Source organism: Melitaea cinxia, chromosome 1 (genome assembly GCF_905220565.1).
Source record: "Melitaea cinxia chromosome 1, ilMelCinx1.1, whole genome shotgun sequence".
NCBI classification, from domain to species: Eukaryota; Metazoa; Arthropoda; class Insecta; order Lepidoptera; family Nymphalidae; genus Melitaea; species Melitaea cinxia.
This window is the reverse complement of record NC_059394.1, coordinates 6,529,085-6,549,618: the sequence shown is the minus strand read 5'-3', so window position 1 is coordinate 6,549,618 and position 20,534 is coordinate 6,529,085. Positions and strand designations below refer to the sequence as shown.

The 20,534-nt window shown below is 32.1% G+C and overlaps 4 protein-coding genes across 8 annotated transcripts; 1 reads left to right on the top strand and 3 right to left on the bottom strand.

The window, feature by feature from the left end:
* Positions 1-2,959: 2,959 nt before the first annotated feature.
* Positions 2,960-6,091, top strand: LOC123655954 (exosome complex component RRP42). The gene is made up of 6 exons (XM_045591694.1): positions 2,960-3,031; positions 3,105-3,301; positions 3,590-3,755; positions 4,227-4,406; positions 5,018-5,241; positions 5,928-6,091. Exons 1-6 carry the CDS (start codon positions 2,975-2,977, stop codon positions 6,028-6,030), a joined length of 927 nt encoding a protein of 308 aa, XP_045447650.1. The 5' UTR covers positions 2,960-2,974; the 3' UTR covers positions 6,031-6,091.
* Positions 6,083-14,192, bottom strand: LOC123655915 (protein ref(2)P-like). 3 transcript variants are annotated; one of them, XM_045591667.1, is made up of 8 exons: positions 14,130-14,192; positions 13,566-13,742; positions 13,310-13,480; positions 13,059-13,231; positions 12,086-12,854; positions 9,664-9,804; positions 8,319-8,489; positions 6,083-7,461 (listed from the first exon to the last, which is right to left on the bottom strand). In XM_045591667.1, the coding sequence occupies exons 2-8, from the start codon at positions 13,738-13,740 to the stop codon at positions 7,316-7,318; spliced, it is 1,746 nt and encodes a 581-aa protein (XP_045447623.1). In that variant the 5' UTR covers positions 13,741-13,742; positions 14,130-14,192; the 3' UTR covers positions 6,083-7,315. The 3 variants fall into 3 exon arrangements, with proteins under 3 accessions (XP_045447623.1, XP_045447617.1, XP_045447630.1); XM_045591661.1 differs by lacking the exon at positions 14,130-14,192 and adding an exon at positions 13,966-14,087; XM_045591674.1 differs by lacking the exon at positions 14,130-14,192 and adding an exon at positions 13,966-14,087 and having other exon boundaries at positions 8,319-8,474.
* A 3,044-nt stretch (positions 14,193-17,236) lies between these two features.
* LOC123668022 lies at positions 17,237-18,509 on the bottom strand. The gene is made up of 2 exons (XM_045601854.1): positions 17,882-18,509; positions 17,237-17,619 (listed from the first exon to the last, which is right to left on the bottom strand). Exons 1-2 carry the CDS (start codon positions 18,507-18,509, stop codon positions 17,309-17,311), a joined length of 939 nt encoding a protein of 312 aa, XP_045457810.1. The 3' UTR covers positions 17,237-17,308.
* Position 18,510: 1 nt separating this feature from the next.
* Positions 18,511-19,735, bottom strand: LOC123668117 (biogenesis of lysosome-related organelles complex 1 subunit 5). Of its 3 annotated transcripts, none has more exons than XM_045601937.1 (4): positions 19,671-19,735; positions 19,435-19,517; positions 18,996-19,184; positions 18,511-18,687 (listed from the first exon to the last, which is right to left on the bottom strand). In XM_045601937.1, exons 1-4 carry the CDS (start codon positions 19,687-19,689, stop codon positions 18,511-18,513), a joined length of 468 nt encoding a protein of 155 aa, XP_045457893.1. In that variant the 5' UTR covers positions 19,690-19,735. The 3 variants fall into 3 exon arrangements, with proteins under 3 accessions (XP_045457893.1, XP_045457952.1, XP_045458000.1); XM_045601996.1 differs by having other exon boundaries at positions 19,634-19,721; XM_045602044.1 differs by having other exon boundaries at positions 19,630-19,702.
* Between the last annotated feature and the right edge of the window lie 799 nt (positions 19,736-20,534).

The following is a 20,534-nucleotide window of genomic DNA, read 5'->3' as shown; positions in this document are numbered from 1 at the left end:
ATACTTTTCATCGACTACCTTGAAAAGGGGCAAAATATAAATAGTGACTATTACATGTGCTTATTGGAGCGATTGAAGTACGAAATTGCGGATAAACGGCCTCTCATGAACAAAAAGAAAGTGGTGTTTCACCAGGACAACGCGCCTTGTCACAAGTCCGTGAGAACGATGGCCAAAATTAACGAATTGGGCTTCGAATTGCTTCCTCATCCCCCTTATTCGCCAGACTTGGCCCCCAGCGATTACTGGCTGTTTGCAGACCTCAAAAAAATGCTTCAGGGTAAGAAATTTGACTCAAATAGTGAAGTTATCGCAGCAACGGAGGCTTATTTTGAAGCCAAAGACAAATCGTTCTACACACATGAGATAGAAAAGTTAGAGAAGCGTTGGAGGGACTGTATCGCTCTTGGAGGAGACTATGTTGATGAATAAAAATTAATTTTATAAAAAAGACCTTTTTTTAGTACTTAGTCTCGGGACTTATTGAACCACGTGTTATATCTGGGATAAACTCAAAAAGTACTGCATGGATTTACTTCAAATTTGGCACGAATATTATTAAGAAGTCGGGTCAACATATAGTATACAAATTATCACGCTATCACCTACGGGGAACGAGCAGTGAACCTTTATTTCTTCAACGCATTCTGTAACAACTTGTAATCTAACGACGCATATTTGAATGTTGTTGTTATTATGTTAATAACCATACTAAAAGTTAGCTTCACACCATACATAAAGACATTCTGTAGTATATAGAGTATCAGCATTGCACCCGTGCGAAGCCGGGGCGGGTCGCTAGTATAAAATAATCTGACACATGTGTTAGAGATCGCGTGGAACCCCATTATGACGATGAGGGCACCGCTGCGTTTTATTGGGTAGTCCATGCGCGTTCTTTTCGCGAAGGGATCCCCACACTCCCGTCGTATAAAAAAGGCCTCTACCAAGGTTGAGGAATAATTTAAAACAAAAATGTGTGTATGTGTGTGTGTGTGTACTTGTGTACGCACATAAGAAGTTATACTTCATTGGCTAGCTAACTTCAGGATATCGATTTGTTTTCATGATGGTGTGCGCGCGCATCGTAAAAATTTACTCTCATAACTTTTGCTTAACGTACCAAAAGAAGTATAACTTCAAAAATAAACCTTTTTTACGTGGGGAAAATCCATCATGGATACCCTCCAGCACGGGGGCGCCAGAGGGTAATGTCAGACTTCTACTGACAAAAAAAAACCACCACGTGTGAGCAGTCGTCCGCCTGGGTAGGGCGAGATGGGGTCGCGCTAGCATTCGCCACCTCGCCCCGGCAGTAGGCCTGGATGAAACCTCCGGCCCGTGGCACAATGGTGAGGTGACCTCGCTCACAACAAGGTCACCCCTCAGACGTATGGGGTCGTGTCGTCCGGCTGGTGAAATCCCCCGACTATCGGCTGGCGACCCTACTATTACGAGGGAGAGGTGGGAGAAGGTGGGCAAACCGTCTCCTCCTTGCCCCCGTACGTTTTTGCTGGAGTGGGCCAGCAGAGGCGTCTTCGACTAGGCTTTAGATTAAGAACCATCGAATTATGGTGTTTTAGGGGGTGGAGGACGGAGGGTGGAGGGGGAGCTACACTAGGTAGCACTGGCACCCTTCGGAAACCAATGGTTATGGAGATAGTATGGAGATATCTATGGTAAAAAATTTGAGTTTAGAAGAAGAATTTAAAGCTATTATAATACCTTCGAGTTCCGCGTCTTACTCCACCTTAGCTTCGGCGCTGCGGGAAGTGCCACTCATACTCCGTTCCGCAACTTCAACAAGTTTTTTTCGAACAAGAGTACCTACGTTAAAACGATCTCGACTGTAAGATCAACAAACGATACAACTTACGTTACTCATGCTCCGTTCCGTAGCTTTCAGGCGTTATTTTCATAATTCACACGCTATTTTCACGTTCCACACGTTATTTTAAGGTTTTCACACGTTATTTTAACAAACGATACAACTGATGTTTGATGATGCGACAAAGCCAGCCTTGCGGTCACCAACCCACCTGCCCAGCGTGGTGACTATGGGCAAAACACATGAGTTCACGCCATTTTTGGCGTGAACTTGTGGAGGCCTATGTCCAGTAGTGGACTGCGAAAGACTGCTGTGATGTGATGACAACTGATGTTTAACGACTGAGAGATAGATGCTTTAAAAAAATGTCGCGCTACTTAGTGTTTCGCTCCAAAGCAATGTAAGCATAAATGCATTGTTTTTGTCTAAATAACTGTAAAAGGCAAAAATCTAAGACCATACAGCCTTATTTCATGTTATGTTTTCTCAGCAGTAAGAGATCCCGTCCTTCAAAAATAAATGTAATCGAACTCATACCCTAGATTTTATTAGGTTAGTTTAGCAGTTTTCTTTTTTTGCGGTTATTTTCAATTATTAATAAAACAAAATACTTAATCCATCGAAGTACTTATAAAATGTTGTGGACAAAAGTGTTATGCAAAAACTTCTTGCAAATTAATGTCTTGCAATGTACAAGGCATTCTTATAAATACTACTAGTACTTATCATCTGAAAGCCATGTAAAAATAATGTTGGGGTAATGTGATAAAAAAGGAAGTTCAAACACAATTATTTATTACGCCCTAAGTAACGCGTGCGCAGCATTATACAAAATGCTTTAATTTTTGTATGCTAGCATGATGCTATCTATAAACAAAATGGAGTCTAAATAAGGCTGTATGGTGTAACACTTTTGCTTTTTTTATCTTTAACAGATTACAGAACGATTATGGTGGAAAAAATTGACATTGTCAAAAATTAGTTGAATCGTGACTTTGGCGAGTTTGTCTTTGCCAAACAATCGTTACAGGTGTTTTGTAAAATTTTTGAATTAAGTAGAGACAAACTTAAATTCTAAATTTAATGAATAACAAAAATTGCACGTTAATTTAATAGTATTCTATACAGAACTTTATTTGAAAAATAATGGCGGGACTTCTGTTAAGTCCAACAGAAAAAATATATATTTTACATGGTGTTCAGGTATAAACCAAAAGATTAATTTTAATGATAAATATTGGTTTGAGTGCTTAACATGTTTGTTTATTTTTAAAAGGACGACTACCGATCAGATGGAAGAACGAATATTGACTACAGACCCATGGAACTTGAAACCGATGTGGTTAGTCACGCCAGTGGGTCGGCGAGGCTTCGACTTGCAAATACAGATATCTTAGTCGGTGTGAAGACTGAAATAGATGTACCTAAGTCTGATAATCCAGGATTGGGGAAGATAGAATTTTTTGTTGATTGGTATGTATAAATTTTATTTATAAAAAAAATGGTATTACACATTCAAGAAATTAATCAATAATTAAAAATTGTATGCAATTCATTACAATAGATGACTTATTTACCCCTATTTTTTATTGCAACTTTATTACAACTATACTATATGTTATAGCATAATATATCCTTTCTCAATACTTCTATTTTTAAATAATTATATACATACACACACAATAATATTACTGTCAATCCATCTAGATAGTCTTCATCATTATGAATGTTAGATTCTTATTAAAGAATTTAAACTTTCAGCTCAGCAAATGCTACTCCCGAATTTGAAGGTCGAGGCGGAGAACAATTAGCAAATAATATATCAAATATGATGCAGCGTGCCTATAACTCTTCACAAGCATTTGACTTAAAACAACTATGTATATTGGAAGGAAAGCAGTGTTGGAAACTTTATGTTGATATTTTGGTACTGAACTACATTATGTACTGTGTAAATTAAACCTTACATTTCCTCGCATTGTTGTATTACCTGTGCATATTGCATACTGCCCTTGTGCAGTGTTAATGTAACAAACTGATGATGTGGCACTATATTTTTTATTTACTCATTCAGGCTGTAATGATGGATCTACCACTCTGCTTCACCTAGGGTTAGCAGATATATTCCCTACTAAACCGACCGGACTGTATAGACCAGTGTCCAGCATATATGTTATGAACAATAAATTTGTCAGTCAGATGACTGATTTTCTTGCTCATATACTAGCATGACTGACAAAAAAAAAAATTATAACTATTACTAAAGTAATGTAATGTTTTTCAATCTTATATTAGAAAGGACATAAAAAAAGTTATACCAGTGGAATATAAGCTTTAGACTAGTACATTAGACTATAATACATTAAATTGTTTTAAATATTAATAATGTTGGTTTTAGATTCTAGAATGTGGAGGAAATCTATGTGATGCGGTATCCCTTGCTGTAAAAGCAGCCCTATTCAACACAAGAATACCATTTGTAAAAGCAGCTCTGATGGACGGTGGTAGTGTTGATTTTCAGCTCTCAGATGACCCTTATGACTGTAAATTGTTAGACACAGGGACTGCACCACTTTTAGTAAGTTATATCTAAGTTTTAATACTTTTTTTGAACTAGATATAAATATTATTTATACATAATAAGTGTCAATGTTGTCAGGTTACCTAAAATTTGTGATTACTGAAAACTGTGCTTTATAGTTTGACATTTAATGAGTCTTAACCATAATGTTTTTCTTCAATTCTCAATAACTAGGGTTACATAAATATCTAATATTGTAATCATCAATAAAATTAACAAATAAGATGTTTATCTATATATAGGTTAAAGATTTAATGCCTATATTAATATGGATACTTATTAATATATTTATACTGTAGACTGCATAAAATTGAATCATCACAATATTCAAATTTTTTTATTGTAAATAACATACAATACAAACAATTTTGTGTGGAAAAATTTTAGTAATTGTTTTTTTTTTTATACTATAAAGGTGGCCAACAAGCATAAATCTGACTGATAGTAAGCAGATACCACAGTCAATGGATGCCTCAAAAACCTGCATTCTAAATTTTGAGTAAGATAGACTCTAGTGTGCTCTATCGCAACAAAACATTACTAAAGCAATTTTAATAAATATTGCAGGTAATAGATAATAATAAAATTTCTTAACTTCATATTTACAGGTAACACTTTGTAAAATAGGTGATAAATGTGTAGTAGATCCATCAGCTGAAGAAGAAAGTTGTAGTGTTATATCTCTAATAGTCGGTATAACTGGTAATCCTAAATACTACAGTAAAGATGCAGTAGAATCACCTAATTTTGAATGTAAATGCAGTACAATCGGAATGAATGGTCCAGGCAGTGTGGCTCCTGAAACTTTCAAAAATGCTATTAATCAGGGAATGTAAGTACATTAATCGAAATAAAATTTAAATAATTGATTTCATTCAAACAACAAAAACCGTCTTAAATTTACATTGACAAGTAATAAATAGAGAACATCATTAACCTATTTGAAGTCAATTAAACATTTATGTATTGTTAGGATTAAATTAAAAACTACTTGTCAAACAATCACATGAATCTTCACAAAAAGAATCTTCTATGTGACATTGGTGAAATCATCTGTGCTCATTTGGCACTATTGAAAGATATTAACCCAAAAGAAGAAGAAAACAAAAAGGATCATCAAAATCGATACATCCAATAAAAAGTTATGAGGAAAATAACACTAACTAATAACACTTCCTACTTTTGATGAAATTGGTTACAAAAGTAGAAAATAATTTCAATATGTTTTAATTCCTATTATTGACGTTATAATTAGTTTTTCTTTTATTTATTTTATATTTTTTGTGATAAATATATAATCCCTCCAACCTAATAGTTCAAAGAATATACATTTATCACAATACTAATCCACATTAGGACTTACTGATGAGAAAAACACCATGAACCCTATACCCATTTGAACCCCTTAGCACTATGTATGTTGCAATTGAATGTGTTTTCATTGTTATAATAATTGTTAAGAACTAAGTACATTATAAACATAAAACAATTATAAATACCAAAAAAAAAATATTTCAGCATTGCAGCTAAGAGCTTAGATGAAGCTTTAGGCAGAGCACTACTAAGGGAAAGACAAGAGTGTAACAATTTTAAGAAAACTTCATATGGATTCCTGAAATAAACTGAAAAAAATTAGATAGTTAGTATTTAAAGGGTTAATAAAAACAACCTTATTGTTCCAATACACCTTTATTAAAGAGAAGTTAATAGAATACATCTGGCATTACAATATATAGCCATTGTTACATATCACAATAAAATTATCACATAATTCTACAGAAGAAAGTCATGTAGAGGTCTCAACTCATCCTGGCGTATGGCAGAATGTTTTTAGAGTACAAATAAGTACAAATTTTTTTACATAAAATAAGTCTTAAATAGAATACTATTTTTAGTCATTAAACATGAAAATAAAAAAAAGAATTATCTAAATTTGAAACAAATTGAATGTGAAATTGTGAAAGTTGTTCATTACATTTTTAATGAGCAACATAGAATAGATCTTATTTGAAAATGCAAAAAATAATATTTGTCAACCCACATTTGATTGTTTGTATAAAATATAAACAAGACATATATTCTGTAGGTGTAATAGATCACGGTCTGTGTAAAAAGAAAACCTTGACCATTTATATTTTATATTCTGTTACAAGCACAACTATACTGCTTGTCAACATGGAGGTCTCATAGGTTTCATAGGGAGGTCATGCACACAGATTAGTATACCAAGATGACTTGAAACATCAAAACCACATTAAAAGAGCATAGCATGAAGACACAAATTCAAAATTTACACATTAGATCGTTTACTTTAAAATATTCAAATGCTAACGCTACACCAACCAATGCTACTGTAACACATATATATTTATTTTAAATGTTCTCTGAAGTGAATCTTTTTAATAAAACACAATAATTAACTTATTAAAAAACTTGGTTACTCTTGAGCCAATTACAATTGAAAGGAATGTATTAAAAAAAAAATTAAATCCATAATATAAAAATATATATATATTTAAACATATTCTTATTGTATGAACGAAAAACCATCACATAATAACCATTTAACTAATCCATTGCCAAAATTTCATTAAATTCATAGAACAAAAGCTTAATCATCCCTATTGAAATATTATTTTGACAATTAATCATTTATTACATTTTTTTTTTTTTTATAATTTATCTATTAACCAATTACAAAGAAATAATCGATTTGAACAATTATGATCAACATTTTAGATTCAATATGTGAAATCATCAACAAAGGATGAGTAATAAATCCCTGCAGTATAAGTTCTAGAATAATACTTTACTAAATACCCCTACTAACTAATGAATATATTTCTTAACTATGTGGCAAGATCGAATGTCACAAATAATGGCATAAAACTTTAAATTAGACCAATTTACTTCTTGGGGTTGACGGGTGTCAACAGGTCAAGGACAGCTGCAATGTTTCCATTCTTACTTTCAATCAGTTGAGTCAACCAGCCACCATCGTTGGTGAAACCCATAGCCAACATTTGCTCAATAGCCGCTTCAATGTGAGGCACTGTAAACAAAAGAGCCTCCTTAATTTAAATATTTTATACTAACTTTTGTTAAACATGGTTTTACTCTTGTCTACTTCAACACTTAATGTCATGGTTTTAAAAGTGTGTATGTTGTCCTAAATACTAATATTAAATAATATTTGCTCATTAAAATATTTAGGTTTCATCAAAATAGTTTCAAAATTTTATGAAATAGGGTATCACTTCAACCTGTAATATCCCACAGTTGGGCATAGGCCTCTTTCCCCATGTAGGAAAAGGATCAGAGTTTAATACACTACGCTACTCCAATTATTGTTTTAAAAATATTCAATGTACAGAATGACTAGCTACAATATGGTTCCATATTATTATACGTAAATGTATTTTATTGTAACAAATATAAGCCATTGAAATAAACTATTAATATTGAATTCGATAAAACCTACTAAATGTACACTCAGTTTTTGATAAACATCTAAGTCATTGCCCTGTTTAAATGATCTGAGGAATAGCTGATGGAGCCATAGTCTTTAAAGAAGAAGATCTGAGGAATAAATACATAGCTACGACAAAATATCATAATATGATTATTGTGTTTGGCACATATTTACCGTTTCACTTACTAACGAAAATGACAATCAAAATTTAGAAACAACTTTTGAGTGAAATTTAAATGACTATATCTATATATTAAACAGCTAAGATCTCTCTAGTTTTTTAACTGCTAAAACTTTATTAAACTATTTTTGAAGAAAAAAAATATGAGAAAATTTTGGGACATAACTGCACCTGCTAACCAGCAGTGGAACAAAGCTACAGATGTGGATTAACATTCAATAGCATAACGATTAGTATATTAAATCAAATTTCTTACTTGGGTGACGTTTTCGAGGTTGTGGTTTAGATTCAGCTTTGGCTTGTTCGGCTTCCTCTTTGGGTTTATCAGCAGATGGAGCAGGTGGTTGAGGTTTGGCAGCTGAACTTTGAGCTTGAGTTGACACTTGTGGGTTTCCAGCTAGGTGTTGTGGTTCTTTAGGATTCAACACTAAATGTTACAAATTTTATCATTATGACAATGAAAGATATAATGAATAATGAAGTGATATTAATAAAACAAAGCAATAATTTACCAATTTTCAAAAGAAAGCTTTAAAATCATCTTTTACATGCTATGTAATTTATATTTAGCCAAAACTAATTATAAAATGATTAACTTAATGAAGAGATAAAATACTTCACCTCAAGTTAACTTTGTGTTAAAACGGTGTATTAACACGTTGAACGCCAGACCAAAAACCATGTTTAGTCCAGTGGGCCGCGACGGACACCATGTGACTGCCATTATATTGGGTCCAAGAGGCCGTGTCGGACACCATGTGTCCGCATGCCCTCGATCACTTCAGAAGCCTCTAGGGAGCCGACAGACAGTGTTTCGACTGTTTTTACTAAGGCAAGTGACCCGCGCGGCCTCACAGTGCAATAAGGCCACATAGCACAAAAAAAAAAATCGAAAACACTTTGAATTTATAGGCTTTTTAACAAATTGTTTCCAAAAATGTTATAGCTGGTGTCTGCCACTTGAGATCTTGGAAAATAATGGGTAAATAACTGTTTCCGTCAGTCGCCCATTATTTTTGAGGTTTTCGCTGACAATATTTGCAGAAAAACACCTTAACAATTTTTTGACGATTCTCGATTTATTGGTGTGGCCCCAGGCGAAAGTATGCTGTCGGACACATGGTGTCCGTCATGGCGTCCAACGTGTTAATTAATACAAGTAATGGCATTAGTAAACCACTGACTTTAAATGTTGTCTGTTAATGTGAAAATGTTTATTTTTACTATACATAAAATTGTATTTAACTTGAAAAACTTATTTATTTAAGTATTACAATTACAGGTACAGTATATCTAGAACTAGATTACTTTCCCTATTTTTATATTATTCCTCATTAGCATCACAATGCAGCATAGGAATGATGAAGCAATAAGCATAAAAGAGCATCAAAAATATGTCATTTAGCATAATTAGGCCTGATGTATTTTTTAGTTATATTTTTTATTGTGAATATTGAAATATTGCCCCATCATACCCTAATTCTTAAAATATGTTAGTAATTTTAAGAGAATATTATTATATATATTGAAATTTAAAGTACATCAAAAAGAAGTGGTGGTTGAAGGCTAGCAGCCTATATATATAGATATATATTACGTACCAGCAGTTGCTATGTTGAGTGGAGGATACAAGCTTTGTTGTCCATCAGATATTTTCACATGTTGTTGAAATTCTTCTGGAAGGTTGAAGCCAATTGGTGGCTGAGATGACGTTCCACTTGTAACATATGTGTCCATAATATCTAAACAATGGAAAAAGTTAAATTATTAGGAAATAAATATTTGATAGTATAATTTATTGTATTTTCTGTAAAACAATTGAGGCTACTTAGAGCATTTCTTTAACACGTTCAATGCCACTACGATTTTTATGATGTCTTCGCGGATGCCGCATACATTTCACGTTGGACTCGCTAAGCGAGTCGCCGGCACTGCAATATAATTTGAATGGACTCGTCACGCGAGTTCACTGGCATTATGTAAGGGTAAAATTTATCTTTTATTATTATTGTGGCCGGCTTAGTCTCCGTAACGTTTGTATGGGAAGTATAAAGTATTTGAGGACTATTCAGTGTGTTCTAACTTAAAAACATGGCAAAAAACTCAAAGGATAAAATAAAAGGTAAATTTGTTTCGTAATTTAGGCAGTGGTTCTCAACTTTTGATACAGTGGTTAATTTTAAGGGTATATTTTATACTAATAATATTTCTGAACAGCAATTTCCTATCCTATTGAGCACTTATGGGATAAACTAAAAAAAAGAGTAAGGGCAAGAAACGCACCGCCGACATGTCTAAGAGAGCTCCAAACCGCAACAAACAATACCTCGTATTAACAAATCATTGTCTTCGAAAAAATATTTTTTTTTAACCTTTTATACCTGCTCAAAGTCTTACAAACCGAACTACCCGAACGAATGAATTTGGGTAATTCTATTGTTTTATTGCTTTTGTAATGATTTCAAAGGTCAAAGCTGCACATAATGGGTTTTTAGAAAGCTAACAATGTGTACATCAATTTAATTCAAGTTGTATTTGCAAACAACATTAAATTAAAAAAATACTTGCGGTCAAAATTAAAATGTAGGGGGTGTGCGATTTCTTTGCTCTCGAGTGTATTTCACTCACTCACATTTCATATCATGAAATTAAAAAAAAAACTTATGTTAGTAAAAAAAATCTTTTAATTTTCTTCTAAACGAAACTTGTCCTAACAATAACAAACACAAAAAAAGAATTATACAATTTGATATTAGATTTACAGTGAAACACATCAACCCACTAAAAATCAAACATAAAACCATATCTGTTAATAAAACCGTAATTTATCTGTTATTTAGATGTTTGTGATGCTTTCATTCTGTTTTAGGTTCATATTATAAGTAGTATCCAAGCTATTAATAATAATAATAATAATAAAAACTCTTTATTGTACACCAAGAGTGAGCAAAAATACAAAAATAAAAACAGGATATATGTAGACAGTTTAGGTGTACAGTTTTACCTAAACATAATTATACAATATATTTAGACAAATAAATAACGTAAAAAAATAATAATAAAAAAATTAAAATAAAGTATATGTATGTACATGGCATATATAAATGGAAAGTTGTAATAGACATACATAGACGTATATAAAGTTAGTGAATTATTATGATAAGATTCAAAGTGAGGACAGGAGATAATATGTGACTAGATAGAAGGATTAAAATTATTAATTTGATGACGTTAAAGTTTGAGAATCTGCGGCATTGAACTCGCCTAGCGAGTTCATGGCATTGTAGAATATATTTTTTTCTTTCAAATGTAAAAATATTCTTTACATCCAGGCCACCATGTAAATGTTTAAATAATATCATATTAAGTCTACAATGTAATTTTGAACAGAATATACAAAAGCGTTTTGAAAATATTACCGAAAAACACTGAACTCGCCACGCGAGTCACCGGCACTGGAATAAAAATAACGTAAACACGCAGGGCGAGTCGGTGGCACTGAACGTGTTAAATAGCTTGTCTAGTAAACATTTTTGTCAAGGTAATATTTATAAGCATTTTTTTCAGAACTATTGTTTGTTGGAGTTACTGCAATTTTAATTAAAATGTACTACACCAAATATAATGCTGTTATGCGATGAATCAGCACTGAACCAATGCTAACAAAATATTGTGCAATATTGTAGTAGCTTGTATGAGCAGTTGAATTTAGGTTGCAGTATAATCATAAAATGCATTTTTTTATACTAGATTGGGAAACAAGCGTACCCACCAGATGGTGAGCAATTACTGTAGCCTATAGACACCTACAACACCACCACAGTTCCAACCTCCTCAAAAGCTCCCCAGGAGCTCTGGCTACTTTACTCACTATAGGAATACAACACTACTTGAGAGCAGTGTTATTTAGCTGTGATCTGACATGTTGAGGTACTTCCCCAGACGGACTGCTTTAGATTTTAAACAGGACATATCCTACTGTGCCCTACCTTAAATAACTTGTTGGCTAATAACAAAACTCACCTTTGTCATTGTTAATGACAGTCCAGTCATCAATTTTATCTCCTTTTTCTTCTTGGGTGACCTCTCTCTTAGACACATTTGTATTAGTTGAAGAACGAGAAGATACCTCAGACTTGACACTCTCTTTGTCTACTTCTGAAGTTTCACGATCACCTTGACCCATTTCTGCATTATTGTTGGCAGAGGATGTTTGGGGCTCATTTTGGGCATTATTACTGTTGGATGTGCTAGGTTTAGGTGTTTTTAAGCCTCCTAAATACATATTCAACAGCTTTTGAATATTCTCTACATCCAAATTTTCCATGAAAAACGGGCATTCCGTTTGCTCTTTAGCCTTTGAATTTGAGGCTTCTTTAGGTTGAGCATTGTTATCTTTGGGAGATTGAGCATTGTTTCCTTTGGGAGGTTGAGCATTGTTTTCTTTTGGTTGTTCTTGTGGTTTTTTCTCAATGTCAATGTTAACATCTCCAGCAAGATTAGCAAATTCATTCATATAGGTAGCAAAGGTTTCAAGCCAACTGGTACGTGGACGATGATGATGTTCACGATCACCGTTATGGCGGCCATGGCCATGACTATGACTATGACTATGACCATGACCATGTCCATCATGGCTATGACCATGTCGACCATGACCGTGGTCCCCACGCCGTTTTCTTTCAGTGCTCTTTTCACATCGCTGTTTTTTACAGTGTTCCTCTTCAATAGCACTAGCAACAGTTTTTAAGAAATTTCTGGATCTTTTAATTGCTGCTCTAATGACGGTGCGCTATAAACATACAACTTATGTTAACTACAAAGTAGTATATGTCCAATTATTAAATATAACGTTTTTTTTTTAATACTCAGTAATAACAAATTAATAACTGCACATGATAAGAAATAAATTAATATACTTCACATTACTTTTATTTTTTAACAAAATGAAAAGAATGAGATTATAACAAAAATTTAATAATTTTAATATACATACAGGCATGTTGGGCATGGGCACTCGCACCATACAATGTTCTGGGTGCAATCCAGCACCTTCACATTTAGAACACAAATCATAATCATCACATGTAGTACATTTATAACGGAAACCAACCACAGGGGAATCGCATCCATCACAAACTACACCGCAGTGGCGAATTGTAGTATAATCTGTACAAAGATATATAGATATAACATATTTTACAGTATCATCAATTATTATTTTGCAATGAGGAAATAATAATTTACCATTAGTATTGTCAGCAACAGCAGTTACAACAATATCACAGTCATCATCATCTTTATTCACCCTATCTTCACAGTGAATGTACAATTTAATGATGTCTAGCTCCTCCATTGCAGATAAAGCAATCATGATTTCATCATCTGATGACAATACAATATCATCACCGTCTTCGTCTGAAAAAATAAATAGCTTGTATAAATAACATTGTTTTTAAATAAATGAATTTCAGAATTTTCAAAACTATTTTGTATTTTTTACCTTTCCAAGAAACTTTATAGTTCTTGTTTTTCAGTCTCGGGAAGACATCTTGAAGTTTAGCAGTCAAATAATGGTAGCTTGTAACTACACTCCTCTCTACTCCGAATCTCCTGACTTCAGGCTTTTCAATTTCATTCCAATAGGTGTAAACTTTAAATGGGACGAGTTCCTCCATTTCTATAAAAGTATGTTTTGTAAATATTTTGATAACGATTTATGTACGGAAAAGTGGAAGCCATTTTGTTGTGGTATTGTATACCGACACGAGATTCGTAAAGCTTGTTTTGTACGACGGGTAAGCAAGCATAACTAAAATTACATTAACTAGCGTATATTTTTAATTTTTAAACGTTTTAAATACAGTACATCGTATTTTTTATAAAATAAATAAAATATTTACCTGATATCAACACTAATCACTACGTTTTAAAACAGATGAAAGAAAAAGAAAGACTTCAAAAAGTTTAACACTCCTCTCACTTTGATATGAACCAAATGAACGTTGTTATTGCGCTGCGTTCACTATATAGAGCCTTTATATATACAAAATGATTCATCACTTACCGAACCTTGTAGAAAAACAAATTATTATGACGCAATTTTGTCAATACAAAATTTGTCAGCGAAAAATTGAAATAATCAACGTCATCCACTGATCCACCACAGACTGCGTATTATATTTCTATTCGAATAACAGAATGTATTAAAAGACTAATCGCATATTGTACGATGTATCTGATTATAATTTAAAATACTAAAAAAAACTACGACGACTTTATTTTGAATCACTAAATATATACTAGCTGTATAGCTAGCTGTAGCGAATATACTAGCTGTGCCCCGCGGTTTCACACGCTTTAATTTAAAAAAAAATGCGTATTGCGTATGCGTAAACATTAACAATATTGCGCTCCGTTTGACATTTTGACATAAGTAGTATTGACGTTATGCAATACAAACTAAGCACTACAGTAATAGCAATACGGTCTATTTTCATTCGATCGAACCTAAATTACGTTAAAGATAAACATTCATTCGGGAATCCTCCTGCCATAATGCGGACATTATTGGTGTTGCCTAAAATTAACTATGTATTTTAGTTTGGTAGTATTGGTACCGTATGGTGGTATGTATTAGTCGGTAGACTTTTTATAGTAATAAAAATATGTATGTAGTAACAATCTAAAAAGCAGCCAGAAGTAGCTAGATTTATTTTGGTGGCTAAAATGGATTGTTTTTTGGCTAAAACCGTTGAAAATCCGCTAGATCTAGCCACAAAATGGCTAAAACGGCAACACTGGCTGTTTTTTAAGATAGGCAATAAATCTCTGTTAAAGAATTACAAACCGATCTCACTTCTTAGCCACGTCTATAAGCTGTTTTCGGGGTTGTTACAAATCGTCTCGCCATAAGACTCGACGAATTCCAACCACCAGAGCAGGCTATGTTTCGAAATGGCTACAGCACCGTGGACCACACACACACACACACATCGATTAAACAAAAAATTGTCGAAATCGGTCTACCCAGTCAAAAGTTCTGAAGTAACATACATAAAAAATAAAAAATACAGTCGAATTGAGAACTTCCTCCTTTTTTGGAAATCGATTAGAAAACGAGTAAGCTGTAGACTACACGACTGAAACGTTACGAAACATAAGTCTCTCTCATTCTACTTTCACTAACTTATGTGTCCCTCTCAACTTCCGTTCGCCTCACCCTATCACACTTTTCGTAACACTCCCATCACGTATTTCCCAGTCCACTCCCCAAGACAAGCTTATGCAAAGAAGTTTTACTTCCTAAATATTGAGTGTCGATATTTAAATTTCAATATCGAACTATCGATATATCTTTCAAAAAAAATTTAATAATGAATATCGATATTTCTATGTAATAATATCGATATTTCGATATATCGATATTTTATCAACAGTCCTAACTCCTAACTCAGCTTTTAATTAATAACCAATATGTATTTTAAATTCCTGTTACAGATTATTAACACTAAAATAAAAATCTAATATATAAAATTCTCGTGTCGCGGTGTTTGTATATAAACTGCTCCGAAACGGCTTGACCGATTCTCATGAAATTTTGTGTGCATTCCTGTTTATACCCTAGTACCGTGTGCATATTGGATAGGTCTGAGAATCGAACAACATCTATTTTATTATGATTTGGCGTTGAAAAATACATACAACCCTAATTTCTCACCCTTCTATCACCAACCCTTACTTTTAAATAGCGTTTAGCGGCAAGACCACAGAGTACATTGAAGATACAGGTAGGCAAGACAGCGTTTGCCGAGTCAGCTAGTAACCTTATAATCTGCAGTGAAACAAACATAACAAAGTTTCTCTGCGTTTTACAGTGAGATCATTTTATTCTATCGCTAATGTCAACAAAATAAACAGTTCTAGAATAAAAACGAAAAAAAAACAGACTTCAATTACATCTAAAAGTACCTAACAAAACTTAGGTAGATGAAAAAATAGTAAAGTAAATACGCGTTATTAAATACTACTTACTCAAAAACTAGTTACCATATCTCGATCAAATTTAAATGGTACCACAAGACAACCACCAGCTTTCGAATAAAACGAGAATCATAAAAATCGGTATACCCATTGAATAGTTATGTGGTGTAATCTATACAAATAAATAAAACTGGAGTGTCGTTTGTAATATTAAATTAACCGCTTTTTACTAAATGCATATGGATGTATACATGGTACATATACCAAAATAACGTTTTTTACAATTTGGTCTGTGTGTGTTTGTTCCGGCTAAGCTCTAATACGGCTGGACCGATTTTGACAGGACTTTCACTGGCTAGCTGATGTGATAAGGAGTAACTTCGGCTACTTTTATTTTAGAAATGTATTTATTTTATAACTGCGAATTGAACAATAATTTTTTTCTTAAATTCCACGCGGATGAAGTCGTGGGCACAGCTAGTTAGTAATATATCCTTATTGCTTATCGTATTTAGAAACCAATGAGAAATAAAATGTCAAAAAATCTTAGGTCCGGCTAACTCGTGAATTCCGATGGCTTATGGCGTCGATACTTTGGCACACTGGCGAAAATTATTTTTCGTAGTACAAACAAAATACGCCGAAAAAATTAATAATATGTGATGTTATTAATCTGTATCTCGATATTCTTAAACTACTCAAATGATTGACGAGATTACCGAGTGAAGAAATAAAATATTTTATCAATTAAATGAAAAAAGTCAGGGTGGCCCAAAACTTTTGCACGCCACTGTATAAATAACAACAGTCTGTAGCGAGTTGAGAAAGATTGAAGTCTCCAAACTGAATATAATAAATTGTTGTCTTAGGGATAACTCAAAAAATCTGTCTAAATTTAGGAGAAATGAGACCAGATGATAAGCCAATTTTTGTATACAAACAAAATCATCAAAATCAGTATAACTAGTAAAAACTTAGCAAACCCACTTAAAAAATAAAAAAATAGAAAACCTCCTCTTGTTTAAATCGGTCAAGAAGTAAGAATTGTGTATCAGTCAGCATTTACATAACATACAAAGGTATTAAGTTGTCTGTAAACCTCAGAAAAAGACGACCGTGTGTAAACATATTCATAAAGTTTCAATAAAAACTGTTTTGCATAATAATAAAATTTTATTTTTAGGTTCTTACAGTTAAATGGAAATTAAAATAATTTAATTTGCATGTTTTTGATAAAACAGAAAATTATTATAATAATAGTTATTAATCTTGATGTTGTTTTTCAAGGGTTGTTTTAGTAGCGTTAGAAGAGAAATTTTGTTGATCAGCAAATTTCAGAGGCCCTCCTAGTTGCACTGTTTCGGGAATGTTAAGTTCTTCATTAAGTTTCTTCGCTAAAAAGTATATTTCAGCAAGGGCAATCACTAATGCACACATAACACCTAATAATAATCTGAATCCAAAGTCTAAATTGCCCACCATCCATTCCACACCTTTAAATCCAAACAGGAAACCAGCAAATATTGAGATTATGAATTGTCCGATGGCTATGAGTTGCCGATTTAGTTGTTTTACTGTAAAAATAATATAAAAAGCTTTAAAAATATATTTCATAATAAATAATTATTACTTTCGTTTTATTATTATATAAATGGTATGGACAGGTTTTATAATATAAAATTATTTACCATAGCACAAATAATTAATACTTCACATCTGTATGTTGCTAGTATTAATTTTAAAATAAAAATTAAGATACAATAACATGACAATAGGTATTTAACACAAATAGGCATATCTGTGTTCTAAAAGTTGGTAACTAAAATGAATACATACATTGATACGAAATACTATCTTCAGGAAATTTCATTCTAACATTGTCAACACTTTTGGTCATTTTCCTATATTCACGAGCTTCTTGCTGTGCTCTCAATTTAACACACCTAGCTTCTAAATCTGGATTTCTTTTTATAATTTCATTTTCTGGCATTTCAATGTGAGCTCCTTCTAGTAACTTGTGAAGATAAGGTATATCTTTTTCACCTTTACTTCTTCTGTTTTTTAAATAATCATGTAACCAATCTATATCAGCTGTTACAAGAAATACATCTCCTAATTTTACAGAGTCTTCTTTATCAATTTTTTCCTTATCTAAGTCTATTTTTTCATCACTATTATCCATATGTTTATCATTATTTTTTAAATTAGGTTCATCTTCATTTATTTCTTTTGAACTGCTGGTTGAAGCTTCTCTAATCATTTTAATATTTTCTATATCTAAACTAGATAGATGTACTGATTTTGTTTCACTACTGTAAGTTTTACATTTTGCTTTATCATCTTTTACTATTTGATTTATATTATGAGGTAATCGATCTGAGGATACTGTTTTCAAAAATTTAATAAATGTTTGGCTTGGATAAATCTTAACATTAGTATTGACGAGTGAACCTTTTAAATCCATTTTATTTGTTTGTTATATTAAGTTTGTGATTCAAATCTGCGTATAAATCCCTCAATTCTTCTTCCTTTTCTTCAAATGTATTGTCAATTCTTTGGCATTTGAAGTTCATGTCATCAATGAATTGGTCCCATTCCTTCTGCCTTTTCTCTCGATTCTCAATTTTTTTCTGCTTATTAATCTACAACATGTGACAAATAACAACTTAATTAAGTTCTCAAGTACAATCAACATCAGTAACTTAAGTGCAGTTCTTATATGCAACATATTTAGGCATTGAATATGCAAATAAAAAATTATTCATGAGCATATCATGATACAAACATTTTAATAATTAAGACTCCATATTTTATGGGCAGTGTAAAAAACTAATTTACTTATAGAAAAGTCAACATACAAGTAAAAATAATTCATTATATCTAATTAAAATCAAAATCATATGTATATAAAAAAATTATAAAATGCTATTATAAGTTAGTTAAGTTATACCTTTTGTAATTCAAGATATCCCGTTTCAATTTCTTGAGAAAGTTTTAATGCTTGCTCTAACTTTTCTCTTAGGACAGGCAGCGCTGCTGTTGAACTTTTTATGGTCTTCTCTGCTTGTGTATCCTTGATGTCTGTTAAATTTTCAAGAATGACAAACAAGTTTTCAACTTCTCTGTCGCCTCGTTTTTCCTAAAAGCACGAAATTTATTACCACATAAATTTATTAAAAAACATTTTTATTTGTAATATGTAAGCTATAAATATTAAAAGTATATAGGAAATGAACAACACTAACTTAAAAAATAATTAATAGTTTAAACATTTGAGAAAACAAGATTAACATACATAAATATTTTATATGCGACACACGAGCGGTATACAAAAATACTTTTAATTATATATTACATAATTGTAAACTTAATAGGACAGTATAAACTACCTCAAATTCCTTTAGCATAAACTTTATTTCACCATTAAGAAACGGGCGATGGTCGAATAGTCTTGACCAAATTTCACTTATCTCTAGAAAAAAAACGATAATATTTAAAAATTTCTTCGTGAGAACTTTTATTTAAGTATAAATGTTAATTCTATTACATTATATTGACAAAAATTAAAGAAAAATTTAACTAACATACATAGAGAACTCTATTAAAATTTAGTAAGTTATTGTACCTCGTGACAGCTCCGTCATTATCAATATTCACAGAGTACTATGAATGATATGATATAGTCAATATATATTTTAAATTCTATTCAGTCATAGTCATAGACTCATAGTCATCAAAGAATGGAACATTTCGTTCTCCATTCATTAAATTATATTTCAAATAAATTTATACTTATAAATAGTTAAAAGATAAATTTTATTACAGATTCTTATTTCTTTGCAATAAAATTTAGCTATTTTAATTTCCTTTGGCCTATAATATTTCTTTTTAACAGACTTCAAAAAATGGAGGTTATTCAACTCGATCGTATATATATTTTTTATTTTTATGTATGTTCGGGGACAACTTCGTCGTTTATGAACCGATTTTGATAATTCTTTTTTTGTTGGAAAAGAGATATCCTAAGTGTAGTACCATGATAAGGAAACCAGGATCTGATAATGGGATCCCAGAGAAATCGAGGTAAACCGTCGAAAATCCTCATAACTTTTTACTGGGTACACCGATTTTGATCATTTTTTTATTAAATTGAAAGTCGATGTTTATTATGTGGTCACATAAATTTCATCGAGATCTGATCACAACTTTTGGAGTAATCTTTGATAATGCGCATTTACTTGACTATTTTTTCATCTAACTATTCTCTACTTAACGTTATATTACTTGTCGATGTAATTGAAGTCGGTTTTTTTTTGTTTGCCACCAAACACAATCATTGTTACATGAATTGAGTGAGAATCAAATCATAACTATAAATAAAGACTTAAATATTTTAATTTTTTTTATAATCCATTATAATCTATTATTATTAATCTATTATTTATATTTTTTGTTTTATGTGTTATGGTCATCTTTATCTATAGACTAG

What these genes read in the sequence shown, in the direction of transcription:
- LOC123655954 (XM_045591694.1), top strand. Translation starts at nt 2,975, where the DNA reads ATGGCGGGACTTCTGTTAAGTCCAACAGAAAAAATATATATTTTACAT. An exon ending in ATATTTTACATGGTGTTCAG is followed by an intron (nt 3,032 to 3,104) that starts GTATAAACCAAA and finishes TATTTTTAAAAG; the next exon opens with GACGACTACCGATCAGATGG. An exon ending in AACTTTATGTTGATATTTTG is followed by an intron (nt 3,756 to 4,226) that starts GTACTGAACTAC and finishes TGTTGGTTTTAG; the next exon opens with ATTCTAGAATGTGGAGGAAA.
- LOC123655915 (XM_045591667.1), bottom strand. Translation starts at nt 13,740, where the DNA reads ATGGAGGAACTCGTCCCATTTAAAGTTTACACCTATTGGAATGAAATT. An exon ending in CTATAAAGTTTCTTGGAAAG is followed by an intron (nt 13,481 to 13,565) that starts GTAAAAAATACA and finishes TTATTTTTTCAG; the next exon opens with ACGAAGACGGTGATGATATT. An exon ending in TGTCATTAACAATGACAAAG is followed by an intron (nt 9,805 to 12,085) that starts GTGAGTTTTGTT and finishes TCCATTGTTTAG; the next exon opens with ATATTATGGACACATATGTT.
- LOC123668022 (XM_045601854.1), bottom strand. Translation starts at nt 18,509, where the DNA reads ATGGATTTAAAAGGTTCACTCGTCAATACTAATGTTAAGATTTATCCA. An exon ending in AGATAGTATTTCGTATCAAT is followed by an intron (nt 17,620 to 17,881) that starts GTATGTATTCAT and finishes TTATTTTTACAG; the next exon opens with TAAAACAACTAAATCGGCAA.
- LOC123668117 (XM_045601937.1), bottom strand. An exon ending in TTATGCTAAAGGAATTTGAG is followed by an intron (nt 19,185 to 19,434) that starts GTAGTTTATACT and finishes TCGTGCTTTTAG; the next exon opens with GAAAAACGAGGCGACAGAGA. An exon ending in GATATCTTGAATTACAAAAG is followed by an intron (nt 18,688 to 18,995) that starts GTATAACTTAAC and finishes CACATGTTGTAG; the next exon opens with ATTAATAAGCAGAAAAAAAT.